This window comes from Ranitomeya variabilis, chromosome 8, assembly GCF_051348905.1.
Source record: "Ranitomeya variabilis isolate aRanVar5 chromosome 8, aRanVar5.hap1, whole genome shotgun sequence".
Taxonomy (NCBI): domain Eukaryota; kingdom Metazoa; phylum Chordata; class Amphibia; order Anura; family Dendrobatidae; genus Ranitomeya; species Ranitomeya variabilis.
In genome coordinates this window covers 190,725,665-190,740,959 of record NC_135239.1, presented here as the reverse complement: position 1 = coordinate 190,740,959, position 15,295 = coordinate 190,725,665, and the positions used below count along the sequence as shown (strand labels likewise).

Below are 15,295 nucleotides of genomic sequence, written 5' to 3'. Positions count from 1 at the left end.
GTTGTCCTTCTGCAGGTTGGCTTCATCAGCTGGTTCGTTATCCTTGGTTGGTTTTCTATTTAGCTCACCTGGATACTCAGTTCCTTGCCTGCTATCAATGTATTCAGTGCTCTTCAGATTCCGTGTGTCTACCTTGCTCCCAGTCTCTCCAAGACAAGCTAAGTTTTTGTTTGATCATTTTTTGATTATCAGTGTTCATTATGTTTTTAGTCCAGCTCGCTAAAATGTGATTTCTTCGCTTGCTGTTGCTCTAGGGGACTGAGTTTCTCCCCCCACACCGTTAGTTGGTGTGGGGGTTCTTGAAATCTCAGAGTGGATATTTTGTAAGGGTTTTTTACTGACCGCATAGACTCCCTTTTCTATTTTCTGCTATCTAGTATTAGTGGGCCTCATTTGCTGAATCTGCTTTCACCCCTGTGTATGTGCCTTCCTCTTACCTCACCGTTATTATTTGTTGGGGGCTTCTATATCTTTGGGGATTATTTCTCTGGAGGCAAGAGAGGTCTTTCTTTCTCTCTAGGGGTAGTTAGTTCCTTAGGCTGGCTCGAGACGTCTAGGAATTCAGGCACGTTCACCGGCTACTTCTAGTGTGTTTGGTTAGGTTCAGATTTGCGATCAGTCCAGCTTGCCACCTCCCTAGAGCTTGTCCTATGTTTGTTACTTAGCTGGAGTAATTTGTGATCCTCAACCACTAAGGATCATAACAGTATAGCAGGCCAAAAAGTGTTTAATGCATCGCAGAAGTGGGAAAAAAAGAAGACCTGAATACATTTTTTTTTTTTTTTTCTCCTCCCGCTTTTCCTTTGCTGCAGTCTGTTTAGCTTCTTTCATCCCCTTGAACTCTGGGTGGTTTTGAGCTCAGCTGCAGACATGGATGTTCAGACTCTGACTTCTAGTGTGGATCATCTTGCTGCATGGGTGCAAAGTATTCAGGATTTTGTTATTCATAGCCCTATGTCAGAACCAAAGATACCCATTCCTGAGTTGTTTTCTGGAGAGAGATCTAGGTTTCAGAATTTTAAGAATAATTGTAAGTTATTTCTATCTCTGAGACCTCGTTCCTCTGGTGATTCCGCTCGGCAAGTAAAGATTGTTATCTCCTTGTTACGTGGCGACCCTCAGGATTGGGCCTTCTCTCTGGCGCCAGGAGATCCTGCATTGCTTAATGTGGATGCGTTTTTTCTGGCTCTTGGACTGCTTTATGAGGAGCCTAATCTTGAGAATCAGGCAGAAAAAGCGTTGCTGGCCCTTTCTCAAGGGCAGGATGAAGCAGAGGTGTATTGTCAAAAATTTCGGAAATAGTCAGTGCTTACTCAATGGAATGAGTGTGCCCTGGCTACAAATTTCAGAGAAGGTCTTTCTGAAGCCATTAAAGATGTTATGGTGGGGTTCCCCACCCCTACAAGTCTGAGTGATTCTATGGCTTTAGCCATTCAGGTTGATCGGCGTTTGCGGGAGCGCAGGTCTGCTCATCCTTTGGCGGTATTTTCTGAACAGAGACCTGAGTCTATGCAATGTGATCGAACTCTGACCAGAATTGAGCGACAAAGTCATAGACGTCAAAATGGGTTGTGCTTTTACTGTGGTGATTCTGCTCATGTTATCTCAGCATGCTCTAAACGCTTAAAAAAGGTCGCTAAACCTGTCACCATTGGTACTATACAGCCTAAATTTATGTTGTCTGTTACTTTGATTTGTTCTTTGTCGTCCTACCCGGTTATGGCTTTTGTGGATTCGGGTGCTGCCCTGAATCTGATGGATTTGTCATTTGCCAGGCGCTGTGGTTTTGTCCTGGAGCCTTTGGAATTTCCTATTCCTCTGAGGGGAATTGATGCTACGCCAATGGCTGAGAATAAACCTCAGTATTGGACGCAAATGACCATGTGCATGACTCCCGTTCATCAGGAGGTGATTCGCTTTCTTGTTCTGCATAATTTACATGATGTTGTCGTTTTGGGTCTGCCATGGTTGCAGGCTCATAATCCAGTTTTAGATTGGAAAGCTATGTCTGTGTCTAGTTGGGGTTGTCAGGGAATTCATGGCGATACTCCATTGGTGTCTATTGCTTCTTCCACTCCTTCTGAGGTCCCTGAGTTTTTGTCTGACTACCAGGATGTATTTGATGAGCCCAGGTCCGGTGCCCTGCCCCCTCATAGGGATTGTGACTGTGCTATAAATTTAATTCCTGGTAGTAAATTCCCTAAGGGACGACTTTTTAATTTGTCTATACCAGAGCATGCCGCGATGCGGAGTTATATAAAGGAGTCTTTGGAGAAGGGACATATTCGCCCATCCTCTTCCCCTCTTGGTGCAGGATTCTTTTTTGTGGCCAAGAAGGACGGTTCTTTGAGACCGTGTATAGATTATCGCCTTCTGAATAAAAATTACAGTCAAATTTCAGTATCCTTTGCCACTATTATCTGATTTGTTTGCTCGGATTAAGGGTGCCAGTTGGTTCACCAAGATAGATCTCCGTGGTGCGTATAACCTTGTGCGCATTAAGCAGGGAGATGAATGGAAAACAGCATTTAATACGCCCGAAGGCCATTTTGAGTACTTAGTGATGCCTTTTGGACTCTCTAATGCTCCTTCTGTGTTTCAGTCCTTCATGCATGACATCTTCCGAGAATATCTGGATAAATTTATGATTGTTTATCTAGATGACATTTTTGTCTTTTCTGATGATTGGGAGTCCCATGTGAAGCAGGTCAGAATGGTGTTTCAGGTCCTGCGTGCTAATGCTTTATTTGTGAAGGGCTCAAAATGCCTCTTCGGAGTACAGAAGGTCTCCTTTTTGGGTTTTATTTTTTCTCCTTCTGCTGTGGAGATGGACCCAGTCAAGGTCCAGGCTATTCATGACTGGACTCAGCCCACGTCTGTTAAGAGTCTTCAGAAGTTCTTGGGTTTTGCTAATTTTTACCGTCGTTTCATCGCTAATTTTTCTAGCGTGGTTAAACCTTTGACGGATTTGACCAGGAAGGGCTCTGATGTGACTAATTGGTCTCCTGCGGCCGTGGAGGCCTTTCGGGAGCTTAAGCACCGGTTTTCTTCAGCTCCAGTCTTATGTCAGCCAGATGTCTCTCTCCCCTTTCAGGTCGAGGTTGATGCTTCCGAGATTTGAGCAGGGGCTGTTTTGTCACAGAGAAGTTCTGAGGGCTCTGTGATGAAGCCGTGTGCTTTCTTTTCAAGAAAGTTTTCGCCTGCCGAGCGAAATTGTGATGTTGGTAATCGGGAGTTGTTGGCTATGAAGTGGGCATTTGAGGAGTGGCGTCATTGGCTCGAGGGAGCTAGACATCGTGTGGTGGTCCTGACTGATCACAAAAATCTGATTTACCTCGAGTCGGCCAAGCGCCTTAATCCTAGACAGGCTCGTTGGTCGTTGTTTTTCTCCCGTTTCAACTTAGTGGTCTCATACATGCCTGGTTCGAAGAACGTGAAAGCTGATGCACTTTCTAGGAGCTTTGTGCCTGACTCTCCGGGAGTTTCTGAGCCGGCTGGTATTCTTAGAGAGGGAGTGATTTTGTCTGCCATTTCTCCAGATTTGCGACGAGTGCTGCAGAAATTTCAGGCGGATAGACCTGACCGTTGTCCACCAGAGAGACTGTTTGTCCCGGATAGATGGACCAGCAGAGTTATTTCCGAGGTTCATTCTTCGGTGTTGGCGGGTCATCCTGGGATTTTTGGTACCAGAGATTTGGTGGCTAGGTCCTTCTGGTGGCCTTCCTTGTCGCGGGATGTGCGTTCCTTTGTGCAGTCTTGTGGGATTTGTGCTCGGGCTAAGCCTTGCTGTTCTCGTGCCAGCGGGTTGCTTTTGCCTTTGCCTGTCCCGAAAAGGCCTTGGACGCACATCTCCATGGATTTTATTTCGGATCTGCCTGTATCTCAGAGAATGTCTGTCATCTGGGTGGTGTGTGATCGTTTTTCCAAGATGGTCCATTTGGTGCCCTTGCCTAAGCTGCCTTCCTCCTCCGATTTGGTTCCTCTATTTTTTCAGAATGTGGTTCGCTTGCACGGCATTCCTGAAAATATTGTGTCTGATAGAGGATCCCAGTTTGTGTCCAGGTTTTGGCGAACTTTTTGTGCTAAGATGGGCATTGATTTGTCTTTTTCGTCGGCCTTCCATCCTCAGACTAATGGCCAAACCGAGCGAACTAATCAGATGTTGGAGACTTATTTGAGATGTTTTGTTTCTGCTGATCAGGATGATTGGGTGACTTTTTTGCCATTGGCCGAGTTTGCCCTTAATAATCGGGCTAGTTCTGCTACCTTGGTTTCGCCTTTTTTCTGCAATTCTGGTTTTCATCCTCGTTTTTCCTCGGGTCAGGTTGAGTCTTCTGACTGTCCTGGGGTGGATTCTGTGGTGGATAGGTTGCAGCAGATTTGGAGCCATGTGGTGGACAATCTGAAATTGTCACAGGAGAGGGCTCAGCGCTTTGCCAACCGCCGCCGCGGTGTGGGTTCCCGACTTCGTGTTGGGGATTTGGTGTGGCTGTCTTCTCGGTATGTTCCTATGAAGGTCTCGTCTCCTAAGTTTAAGCCTCGCTTCATCGGTCCTTATAAGATCTTGGAAATCCTTAACCTGGTGTCTTTTCGTTTGGATCTCCCGGCATCGTTTGCCATCCATAATGTGTTCCATAGATCTTTGTTGCGGAGGTATGTGGTACCTGTGGTTCCTTCTGTTGAGCCTCCTGCTCCGGTGCTGGTTGAGGGCGAATTGGAGTACGTGGTGGAGAAGATTTTGGATTCTCGTATCTCTAGACGGAGACTTCAGTATCTGGTTAAGTGGAAGGGCTATGGTCAGGAGGATAATTCCTGGGTTGTCGCCTCTGATGTTCATGCGGCCGATTTGGTTCGCGCCTTCCACGCAGCTCGTCCTGATCGCCCTGGGGGTCTTGATGAGGGTTCGGTGACCCCTCCTCAAGGGGGGGGTACTGTTGTGAACTCTATTTCTGGGCTCCCTCTAGTGGTCACAAGCGGTACTGTGTAGTGTTGTCCTTCTGCAGGTTGGCTTCATCAGCTGGTTCGTTATCCTTGGTTGGTTTTCTATTTAGCCCACCTGGATACTCAGTTCCTTGCCTGCTATCAATGTATTCAGTGCTCTTCAGATTCCGTGTGTCTACCTTGCTCCCAGTCTCTCCAAGACAAGCTAAGTTTTTGTTTGATCATTTTTTGATTATCAGTGTTCATTATGTTTTTAGTCCAGCTCGCTAAAATGTGATTTCTTCACTTGCTGTTGCTCTAGGGGACTGAGTTTCTCCCCCCACACCGTTAGTTGGTGTGGGGGTTCTTGAAATCTCAGAGTGGATATTTTGTAAGGGTTTTTTACTGACCGCATAGACTCCCTTTTCTATTTTCTGCTATCTAGTATTAGTGGGCCTCATTTGCTGAATCTGCTTTCACCCCTGTGTATGTGCCTTCCTCTTACCTCACCGTTATTATTTGTTGGGGGCTTCTATATCTTTGGGGATTATTTCTCTGGAGGCAAGAGAGGTCTTTCTTTCTCTCTAGGGGTAGTTAGTTCCTTAGGCTGGCTCGAGACGTCTAGGAATTCAGGCACGTTCACCGGCTACTTCTAGTGTGTTTGGTTAGGTTCAGATTTGCGGTCAGTCCAGCTTGCCACCTCCCTAGAGCTTGTCCTATGTTTGTCACTTAGCTGGAGTAATTTGTGATCCTCAACCACTAAGGATCATAACATACGGCCCCATGAATATTGGCTCAGCTCAAAAAATCTAGACTGGAGAATTATTTTTGCTTTCCTTTAAGACTGTAAGGATCTAATGAACTGTGTGATCCATTCATCAATTCCAAAAAGCTTGGTTATCGATAGCAGGACTTCTATAAAATGTATCTGCCTAGTAAGCTCTCCGCGTTCCTCTCCTAAAAGAAATGGGACTTGACAAACCTGAGCCCAGTCATTAGTCGTCTACCACAACAAGCATTAAGAGCCGTGCATTCGAGAGCAGCTGCGCTACACGGATAGCAAGCTTTCTTTAAAGAAGATAAATGGACATCATCCTTTTAATGCAGCAGTTTTGGAACGTACGACAAGAAATAAATCATCTGGGTTCCTGTTTATGTATAAAATGTGCTGAAGGTGTGTTTTATGTTCTGCATGGCTAAACTCCGGGCATTCGCCTATACCCTTAGTATATGTCTAAGTTGATCATTGTATATGCAATATGCACCCCCAAAAAAACAGCAGGGTCCACGTACCATTGTGCAATCACAGTCAGTGATGAAGAAGTACATTTTCCTACAAAGACTCCCGCCAATCATAATTCCCTTTCTGCCGCAGCCAATTTTCATTTTTTCACTTCAATTTTTCTTTCCTCCTTTTCTTCCAAGAGCCACAATTTTTTTATATTTTGCCATCAACATAACAATGTATGATGTTTTGAATAACAGCATTGATTTTACCTTATAACAGAAAACATGGGAAACAAAGTTCAGTGAAATGGCAAAATATATACCGAAATTCCTTTTGCTTTTACCGATTTCGATGTGAGAATAAAATCCATAAGTTTAAATGTTAGTGTCATTTTAATGATGAAAACAATTGAGAAATATGTAAAAAACATTTGATTGTTACACCTTTTTCTGAAACCCACAATTTTTTTATTATTTTTCCATTGATGGAGCAGTGTTCTGTTTAGTTCTTTTTGTGCCGTGAGCTTATGTTTTATTGATATCAATTTGGGGAACATGCAATCTTTTTATCGTTTTTACTTTAATTTTTTTGGAAGAGGTTGGGCAGCAGAAAAACAGCAATTCTGTTTTTACTTATTTATTTTTTTGTTAATGAAATCTTTTTTTTTATGGAGTCTGGAACCTTTGATCGTTTGATTGCTTATTGTGTATACTGTATTATGTCTGTTTCCCAGTTGACATGTCAATCCACCGACGATCCAAGATCGAGTCGCATAGGGAACAGTGAGCATCAGGAATGGCACCCCCCAGGACTGCATGCCTTAAATTCCTCTGTCAAAGTTTGAACTTGATATTGACGAGGTTTACAGCACTATTCAGAACTTAGATCTGATCGCTGCTGTTACATGCAAATGCCGGCAGTGTAACACAGGTGGCATACGCTGCCACCTGCACCCAACATGAGCTGGACATGTATGGCAGATGTTGGGAATGGGATAAGATAACATCCCCTTTATTCAACAGGTTCCCAATTTTATATGATTCTTTAAAATCATAGCATTAGGTCTTCCCATCAGTTTGGAAAAAGACCCTCAAGTCAACAATAAAAATTTCACATTGTCCAAGAATCCAGACTAATATAATTCTTTCTGTTTAGAGTTCATAGGATTTGCCTCCATAAGAATTACATTTTTTTTAATTAAAAACTAAAGATCTATCTAGCTAAAACCCATGTAAGTCTCAAACATCTGCAGCAGTTTCATAGGATTTATATTCACTTCTATTAAAGTGCGAACCAAGAATAAAAGTTGGCCAACACAATTACTTCTTCCATAACTCGTCTTGATACAACTTACTCTACCAAGGCCTCAGATGTACCTCCAGCAATTCCCACAAGACAAATAGGAACTTGACTATTCAAGTAATTGCCTTCGAACATATACTCAATGGGAATTCTGGAACTTTCCAGAATTGTCTACAAATGTCGTATAGATGTTCTATTAAATAATCCATACTTTAACCCCACCAAATGTTGGCCAGTCAAAGCCAGTACTAATGAAGTCTATTTCCAAGTGTTACGTTCCTCTCGATTTCCTGATGCCATACGTCCTTTTAATTTTCCTGTGCATGTGGCGACTTCTCCGGTGAGCACATTAGGTTAAACCGTGGTCAGGAGAACTCTATGAAATAGTTATCTTCATGCATTTTTTATTTGCGGATGGTTCTTCATGAGGGCGAGAAATTTAAAAGTCAAATTAAAACCGGAGCTAATGGGCCTCTTGGGAAACTATTTAAAAAAACTTTAAGTTTTCAGTAGAGTCAGGAATAACAAGAAGCGATCGCATGAGCCCTCGGTAAGTTCATTTACATTCCTCAGTCACTGTCCACGAGAAGTATCGCTGAACGGTTACAATAAATGAAGCATGTTCAGCTCGAATTACATCAAAGAAGGAAAAGCCTTAAAGGACTTACTGCAAGGCAGGTGTTAATTATAATTTCAGACTTGTGAATTTCTCACATATTATTAGAACCCAAACTGACAATGAAATGCAAATGAATCGCCCGTAGCTATGACCACTATTTTCCATCAATTATTGAGAAAATTGCAAGTTTCTCTAATGCCGTAACTGGACAATGTCTCGCTTTTGTTTTTTTTTTCCTTCTGTATTCAAATCATTTGCGTAGAAAATATTATAGAGAAGTAAATTAATACTTTTGTTTTATATTTTATTGTACTTTTGTTCTTTTTCAGTTTATTATAAGGTACAAAATGGTATAATTATAGATTTGAATTGCAGTCATAGTTAACGGTCTCCAAAGAAACATTGTAAGCTTTGAATATGCACGTCCTGATTGTCGCCTGTTATATTTCAAGGGGTTTTATTGTTTGAAATGGACTATTTGCATATGGAGAAATATGTCTATTACAATGAAGAGAAACAATACGAGTAAAAAACACAGCAATCTGTGGTTAAGTGCATGCATATAATCACATTTGTGAACAAGAAACATCATGTGTTGATCCCCTAGATCAGTGGTCTCCAAACTATGACTGTTTTGAAGGTATATCCCTTAGTAGGTGGGAAGTAACCAGGAACCAGACCAATGAGTAATCTGTGGCCACTGTACGGGAGCCCTGAGAACTAACCAGGAACCAGACCAATCAGTAATCTGTGGCCGCTGTACGGGAGCCCTGAGAAATAATCAGGAACCAGACCAATCACTAATCTGTGGCCGCTGTACGGGAGCCCTGAGAAATAACCAGGAACCAGACCAATCAGTAATCTGTGGCCGCTGTACGGGAGCCCTGAGAACTAACCAGGAACCAGACCAATCAGTAATCTGTGGCCGCTGTACGAGAGCCCTGAGAACTAACCAGGAACCAGACCAATCAGTAATCTGTGGCCACTGTACGGGAGCCCTGAGAACTAACCAGGAACCAGACCAATCAGTAATCTGTGGCCGCTGTACGGCAGCCCTGAGAAATAACCAGGAACCAGACCAATCAGTAATCTGTGGCCGCTGTACGGGAGCCCTGAGAACTAACCAGGAACCAGACCAATCAGTAATCTGTGGCCGCTGTACGGGAGCCCTGAGAACTAACCAGAAACCAGACCAATCAGTAATCTGTGGCCACTGTACGGGAGCCCTGAGAACTAACCAGGAACCAGACCAATCAGTAATCTGTGGCCGCTGTACGGCAGCCCTGAGAAATAACCAGGAACCAGACCAATCAGTAATCTGGGGCCGCTGTACGGGAGCCCTGAGAACTAACCAGGAACCAGACCAATCAGTAATCTGTGGCCGCTGTACGGGAGCCCTGAGAACTAACCAGAAACCAGACCAATCAGTAATCTGTGGCCGCTGTACGGGAGCCCTGAGAACTAACCAGGAACCAGACCAATCAGTAATCTGTGGCCTCTGTACGGAAGCCCTGAGAAATAACCAGGAACCAGACCAATCAGTAATCTGTGGCCGCTGTACGGGAGCCCTGAGAACTAACCAGGAACCAGACCAATCAGTAATCTGTGGCTGCTGTACGGGAGCCCTGAGAAATAACCAGGAACCAGACCAATCACTAATCTGTGGCCGCTGTATGGGAGCCTTGAGAACATGATGCCGCTCGCACATCATTTGCAATGGGGAGAGTTGTCCACTACTCAGACAATCCTTTCCGAATACATTTCCACCCAGTAGAATAATAAAACCTATACTCACCTCCATTCACGCTGTAACAGCAGTGTCAGCACGTGAGATAACAATGTCATGCAAACCCCGGGGGGACAGGCTGTTGTGAATTAGACTTTTTGGCTCCCTCTTGTGGTCACTAGTGGTATGACTCTGGGATTGTCTTTTTTCTGTTTGGCACTCACCTGGGTCGTTAGTCCAGGGGTGTCGCTATATTAACTTCCTGGATCCTTAGTCCAGTGCCTGGCATCGTTGTAATCAGATCCTTCTGTTGCTCCTGGCTCTTGCAATATTAAGCTAAGTCTTGCTTCTTTGTTTTTTGAGTTACTTGCTTTGCTACTATTTTTGTCCAGCTTGTACTAAATGTGATTTCTGACCTTGCTGGAAGCTCTAGGGGGCTGGTGTTCTCCCCCCAGCCGTTAGACGGTTCGGGGGTTCTTGAATATCCAGCGTGGATATTTTAATAGGGTTTTTGCTGACCATATAAGTCATCTTACTATATTCTGCTATTAGCTAGTGGGCCTCTCTTTGCTAAATACCTAGCTCATTCTTATGTTTGTCTTTTCCTCTTACCTCACCGTTATTATTTGTTGGGGGCTTGTATCCAACTTTTGGGGTCTTTTCTCTGGAGGCAAGAAAGGTCTTTCTTTTCCCTTCTAGGGTTAGTTAGTTCTTCGGCTGGCGCGAGACGTCTAGAACCAACGTAGGCACGTTCCCCGGCTACTTCTATTTGTGGTACTAGGATTAGTTATATGGTCAGCCCAGTTACCACTGCCCTATGAGCTGGTTTTTTGTGTTTGCAGACTTGGTATTGATTCCTGAGACCCTCTGCCATTGGAGTCATAACACAGGCTCTCCCATGGCTTGCATGACATTATGTCACGCGCTCACTACGGCAATTCCGAGCTGGCTTCACTCTCACTTCTCTAACATCCTCAGGATGTCAATTACTTTGTCAAAGAGTAAACCAGCTCTGATTAATCGCAGGAACCAGTCAAGGTCAGTGATCTGTAGCCTCTGGATCGGAGCTCTGAGAACAGTCTCCTACTTCCCGACATCCACAGCTCTTCTATTGATTATCCTGGCATGATGTCAAACGTGCATCATGCCGCAACGACGAGAGCACACCAGGGCGGCTAACTTTCTGGAAAATGTTATTTTTTATGTTTTTGCCAAGAGAATCACCAACACAATAGGAATTTAATAGGCTATTTAAGGGGGGAAAACACAAAGTAAGCATTATTTACCTATTAGCGTCCCTACTGTTCCAGCGCCTTCGCTCCACTGGCATTTTCTTTACAGAATTGGATATAGGCAACTTCACAGTTAACATATGAATAGTAGAGGAAATGAGGCTGCACTCACCGTCCCTTTAAAATTCTTCTCTTTATTCAAATAACATTAAAAAGAGCAGGTTGCAGGAATAAACGGAATACATGTTGTGGACAACGGCAGTTTCGGACCTAATAGCGCTTCAACGGGTCCTTGCGAAACAGTCGTCGTCCGCAACATGTATTCCGTTCATTCTTTCAGATTGCTCTTTTAATGTTATTTGAATAAAGAGAACAATTTTAAAAGGACTGTGAGTGCGGCATCATTTCCTCTACTATTCATACACTCACTGTCTGAAAGTTTCGGCACACACTCGGAGACCCTACTGTTTGGCTGTCTATATTCTTCCAAAGTGACAGAACAGATAGCAGGGTTGGATTTCAGATAGTGCCATCATGCTTCTCCCAGCAGTTTAACATCATGGTTAACAATACTTGACCACTGCTGCCAATCACTGACCTCAGCGGTCTTGTCCAATCTACCTTGGCATCGCCACTATGGGCAGTGATTGGCTGCATCGGTCATGTGTTCTCAACGGTACGTCACTGCTGCAGCACCATAGACAAATAATGGCGGGGAGCGGCAGAGAAGTAACAAGTTCATTGTACATAATGTTTATCTTGACATTTTACACCATTCTTAGCATTTCATAATTTAGGCCAATCTCAGACAACCAGTTTAACATTGTTTTTTTGTTGTTGTTTTTTTGGCTAAACTACATTTACTTTGCAAAACACACAGTATATACTGCAATACAACCCAACACATACTGCAAATATATGGTATATGTGTATGTTAGTGTCAAAGTTATTTTTTAGCCCCCTCTCCCCTCCAAAAATAAGAAAAAGAAGTAAGAATAAAACTAGAAACAAGACTTCATGTTGATGCAAAAAAAAAAAAAGATGTATTACGGTAGTTTAAATAAAAAACAAAAAATAAATAAATGTTTGTGTTCCAGAAAGACAACTATTGCTTGGTCCTTAAGGAGTTAATAAACTTGGCAAGTGTTTTTTTTGGGGGAAAAAACATCAATAATGTGAAAAAGGAGGGAGAACAAAGAGACAAACCTTCAATGGTAGCAGGTCTGACTTTCAAGTGATAACTTTGTTGTTCCGTTTCATGTTCATTTTATGGATTTTTGACACCAATGGCCGATTTATCATGAAACAATCTCAAGGTGGAATGTTCACTTGTCTTTAGCTCTTCTGTAATGTAGGTTTTGTCTAACATATCTAATTTATCTATGTGCAGACACAGACCCCCGAGCATAGATGAATATTTCATTATGTGCATGTCGTGCGTTATTTCCTAATATCTTCCCAAAATATTGATAAACTCTCTCGTCTTCCGTCGGTGGAAAGTTTTTCTTCTGTGTTTAGGGACACATTGATTAAACAAGTACATGGTGGATTTAAAAGGATGCTCCTGTAATAACTAAGGTCAGGCTTGTCTGCGGAGAAGAGACATTTGTATATCCAGTTTTGCACAAATGCTAAGTTCTTCAAGTTGTCTTTGTTTCTATTCAAAAATTCTTGAAAACTTTTTTTGAAAGGTTAAACCAGTACAAAGCTGGAAATAGACTCCATCCATAATGGTGTAATTATGAGCTGGCTAGAAGGTTTTGGTGTTTGTGTTCCTCTTCATGCACTTCCCATGAACCTGAAACCGATTTATCTCCACTTTATTTACTAAAAGTGCATTTCCATATGAAAGGAATAGTCTTCTTTAGGGTCATCGCTACCAAAAATGAAACAATCCCCATCGCTCATTGCTAATAATACAGTTGGCGTTCTGCACAGATCTTTGACATCCAGTAGCAAAGAAGAGAAGACCAACCAGTGGTGGGACTCCCCTTTCCTAGGGCCCCATAGCAACTGTGTGGTCAACCTTTGTGATGGTACTTGGCTATTGGATTTTTGGATAAAACAAGATTTTACCATTCACTTGATGAGGAAAAGATGGTTTTCAATCCAACAAAGCGAATTAAAATAAAAAATACTTTATTATGACTTCATTAAAATAGTATCATGGGCATAAAAAATATCTGACTCGTTTTGAATCTGGCTGACTCTTAATCGTATGTATATTAGATGTAAGCACTGAACCTACGGAGACAGGAGCGGACAGGCGCAAGAATAGGAAACTCTACTATTGAGACATATAATAAATAATAATTTCTACTTTTTACTAAATATTGATATGTAGGTAATAGAGATGAGCAAACATATTGTCAAGACCCTGGTCCAGCGATGACGTCTGTGGTCACCAGATCAGGACTCTGCAAGCTTCCTCCTACCTGTGGAATCTCCATTGCCTCTTCTTCTTATTAGATTAGTACACTTGTAATCATTATGGTACAGTGCAATGCTAGTCAGAAGAGGCACTGGGAAAGCCAACAGGTACAAGATGTTTTTTAGGGCTCGTTGTGGTACTTGGCTATTGGTCTATTGAATAAGACCAGATTCAGTTGACATCACTTGACGATGATACTTGCTTTTTACGTAAAGACAGGGGCCAGGACAGATGCAAGAATTTATAGGTATTCGAGATGTGCAAAAAGATTATCAAGACTCCGGTCCAGTGGCAACATTGGTAGTCTGTGGTCATCAGAGGAGAGCCCTGTGGACCTCCACCTTCCTGCTGGAATCCCCATTACCTCTTCTGATTAGTAGACCCAGTAAGTTTTGGTGCAGCACAATGCATGCATACTATCTCACCAGGCCTACTAATCAGAAGACACTCTGGGGATACCAGAAGCTAAGTGACTTGTAGGGCTCTGGTCCAACAGCCATGAATTTTTGACAAGACTGCTGAAACCGTGTTCTGGAAATCTTTTTGCTCAGGTCTAGTGTGTAAGATATAATAGTGCAACATTTGATAATAGAGGCAGCGCAAAGTTTTGATTGGTAGAAGTCCTGTTTCTTAGACCACCACAATCACTAAAACAAAGGGGCAGAAGCACTCAGTCTACAGCTGATCTTCTCCAACACTAAAGAATGCTCAACAGAATGTTTTTGGAGATTGTCTTCAGGTTTTGAGAAGATAAGCACTTCTGGTCTTGCATTATAGCTGTGAACCGTATGGGTCTCAGCACCCATATTCTCATTAATAAAAAGCTTTGACATGTGTCTATGGCATGAAATATATTTGAAATGAGTTACGAGTTACATATCAAAATATACAGTACATGCCACAAGGCAGCCCCTGCAACTAAGTACGTGGTCCTGGAAGAGGATCACCTCAATCACTATCAACCCATTTTCCTTCCTCACCAGTGATGTTGGCCTGGATAGACTTTGCCCTCATCAGTCCTAAAAATGGTAGCAGACAACCTTGCTTTTTGGCCCTTCAAGGTTGTGAAGACTGGTCAACATTGACTCCTCCTGGATGGGCAAGCGTGGCATTAACATTTTGGCCAAAAATGCCATACATAACCCCTTATTAGATAAGCTTTCTTGAATAAACATTCCACTACTATGAGATGTCCATCGGGTGAGTTGCACTCATGGAACCTTGGACGTCTAGTTCTGATGGTATCTCGATGATCCCTTTCAGATTTCTCACTTATTCTTATCTAGCTCACACTCTGCCGTTATGTAATAGTTATAAATATACTAATAACGTGTAATTTCCAGTGCCGTCTTCCATGACATATCATCAGTTCTCATGTATTTTATTTTATAGATGACTGGATTTTTCTTGACACTTTTCAAGATGTATCCAAACTGTCTGACACTCTACATCAAACAGACATGAGCAATTTATGTGAGCAGTTGGCAGATAACAACCAAAGTGACACTGCCTATCCTGCAGAAAGGACCCCGGGGGACCCCAACAACATTTACACTAACTCTTCAATGTCTGGCTCATTGCATCATGGGAAACTTCAGGGTCAATCATCTGACAAGGATACGGTCTCTCTGGAAGTCTTGGAACATGACAGACGTGGTGCACGGATGGAGGATGATTTCTATGGAAGTGACAGCAGCATCGAGGTAGTTTGCAATTCTTGCGTTGGCGCGATGATCTGCAGCAGAATATGTGTTTGCTAATGGAATAATGAATATTTACCAACAGTCATAATATTTTTTTAAGTATCACATTTCTGATATCAAAACCTGAGAACTCG

The 15,295-nt window shown here is 42.7% G+C and overlaps 1 protein-coding gene across 4 annotated transcripts in view; it reads left to right on the top strand.

Annotated features, from left to right (window-relative positions):
• Nucleotides 1-15,295, top strand: part of CFAP20DC (CFAP20 domain containing) — a 398,952-nt gene that overhangs the window by 232,982 nt on the left and 150,675 nt on the right. The window contains exon 13 of one of the 4 annotated variants that reach the window (XM_077278690.1): nucleotides 14,851-15,161. The exons of 2 other annotated variants lie outside the window; for them this stretch is intronic. In XM_077278690.1, coding sequence (XP_077134805.1) covers nucleotides 14,851-15,161 — 311 coding nt within the window. Of the gene's footprint in view, nucleotides 1-14,850; nucleotides 15,162-15,295 lie in introns of those variants that run through there. One more of the 4 variants, XM_077278692.1, reaches the window with a different exon arrangement.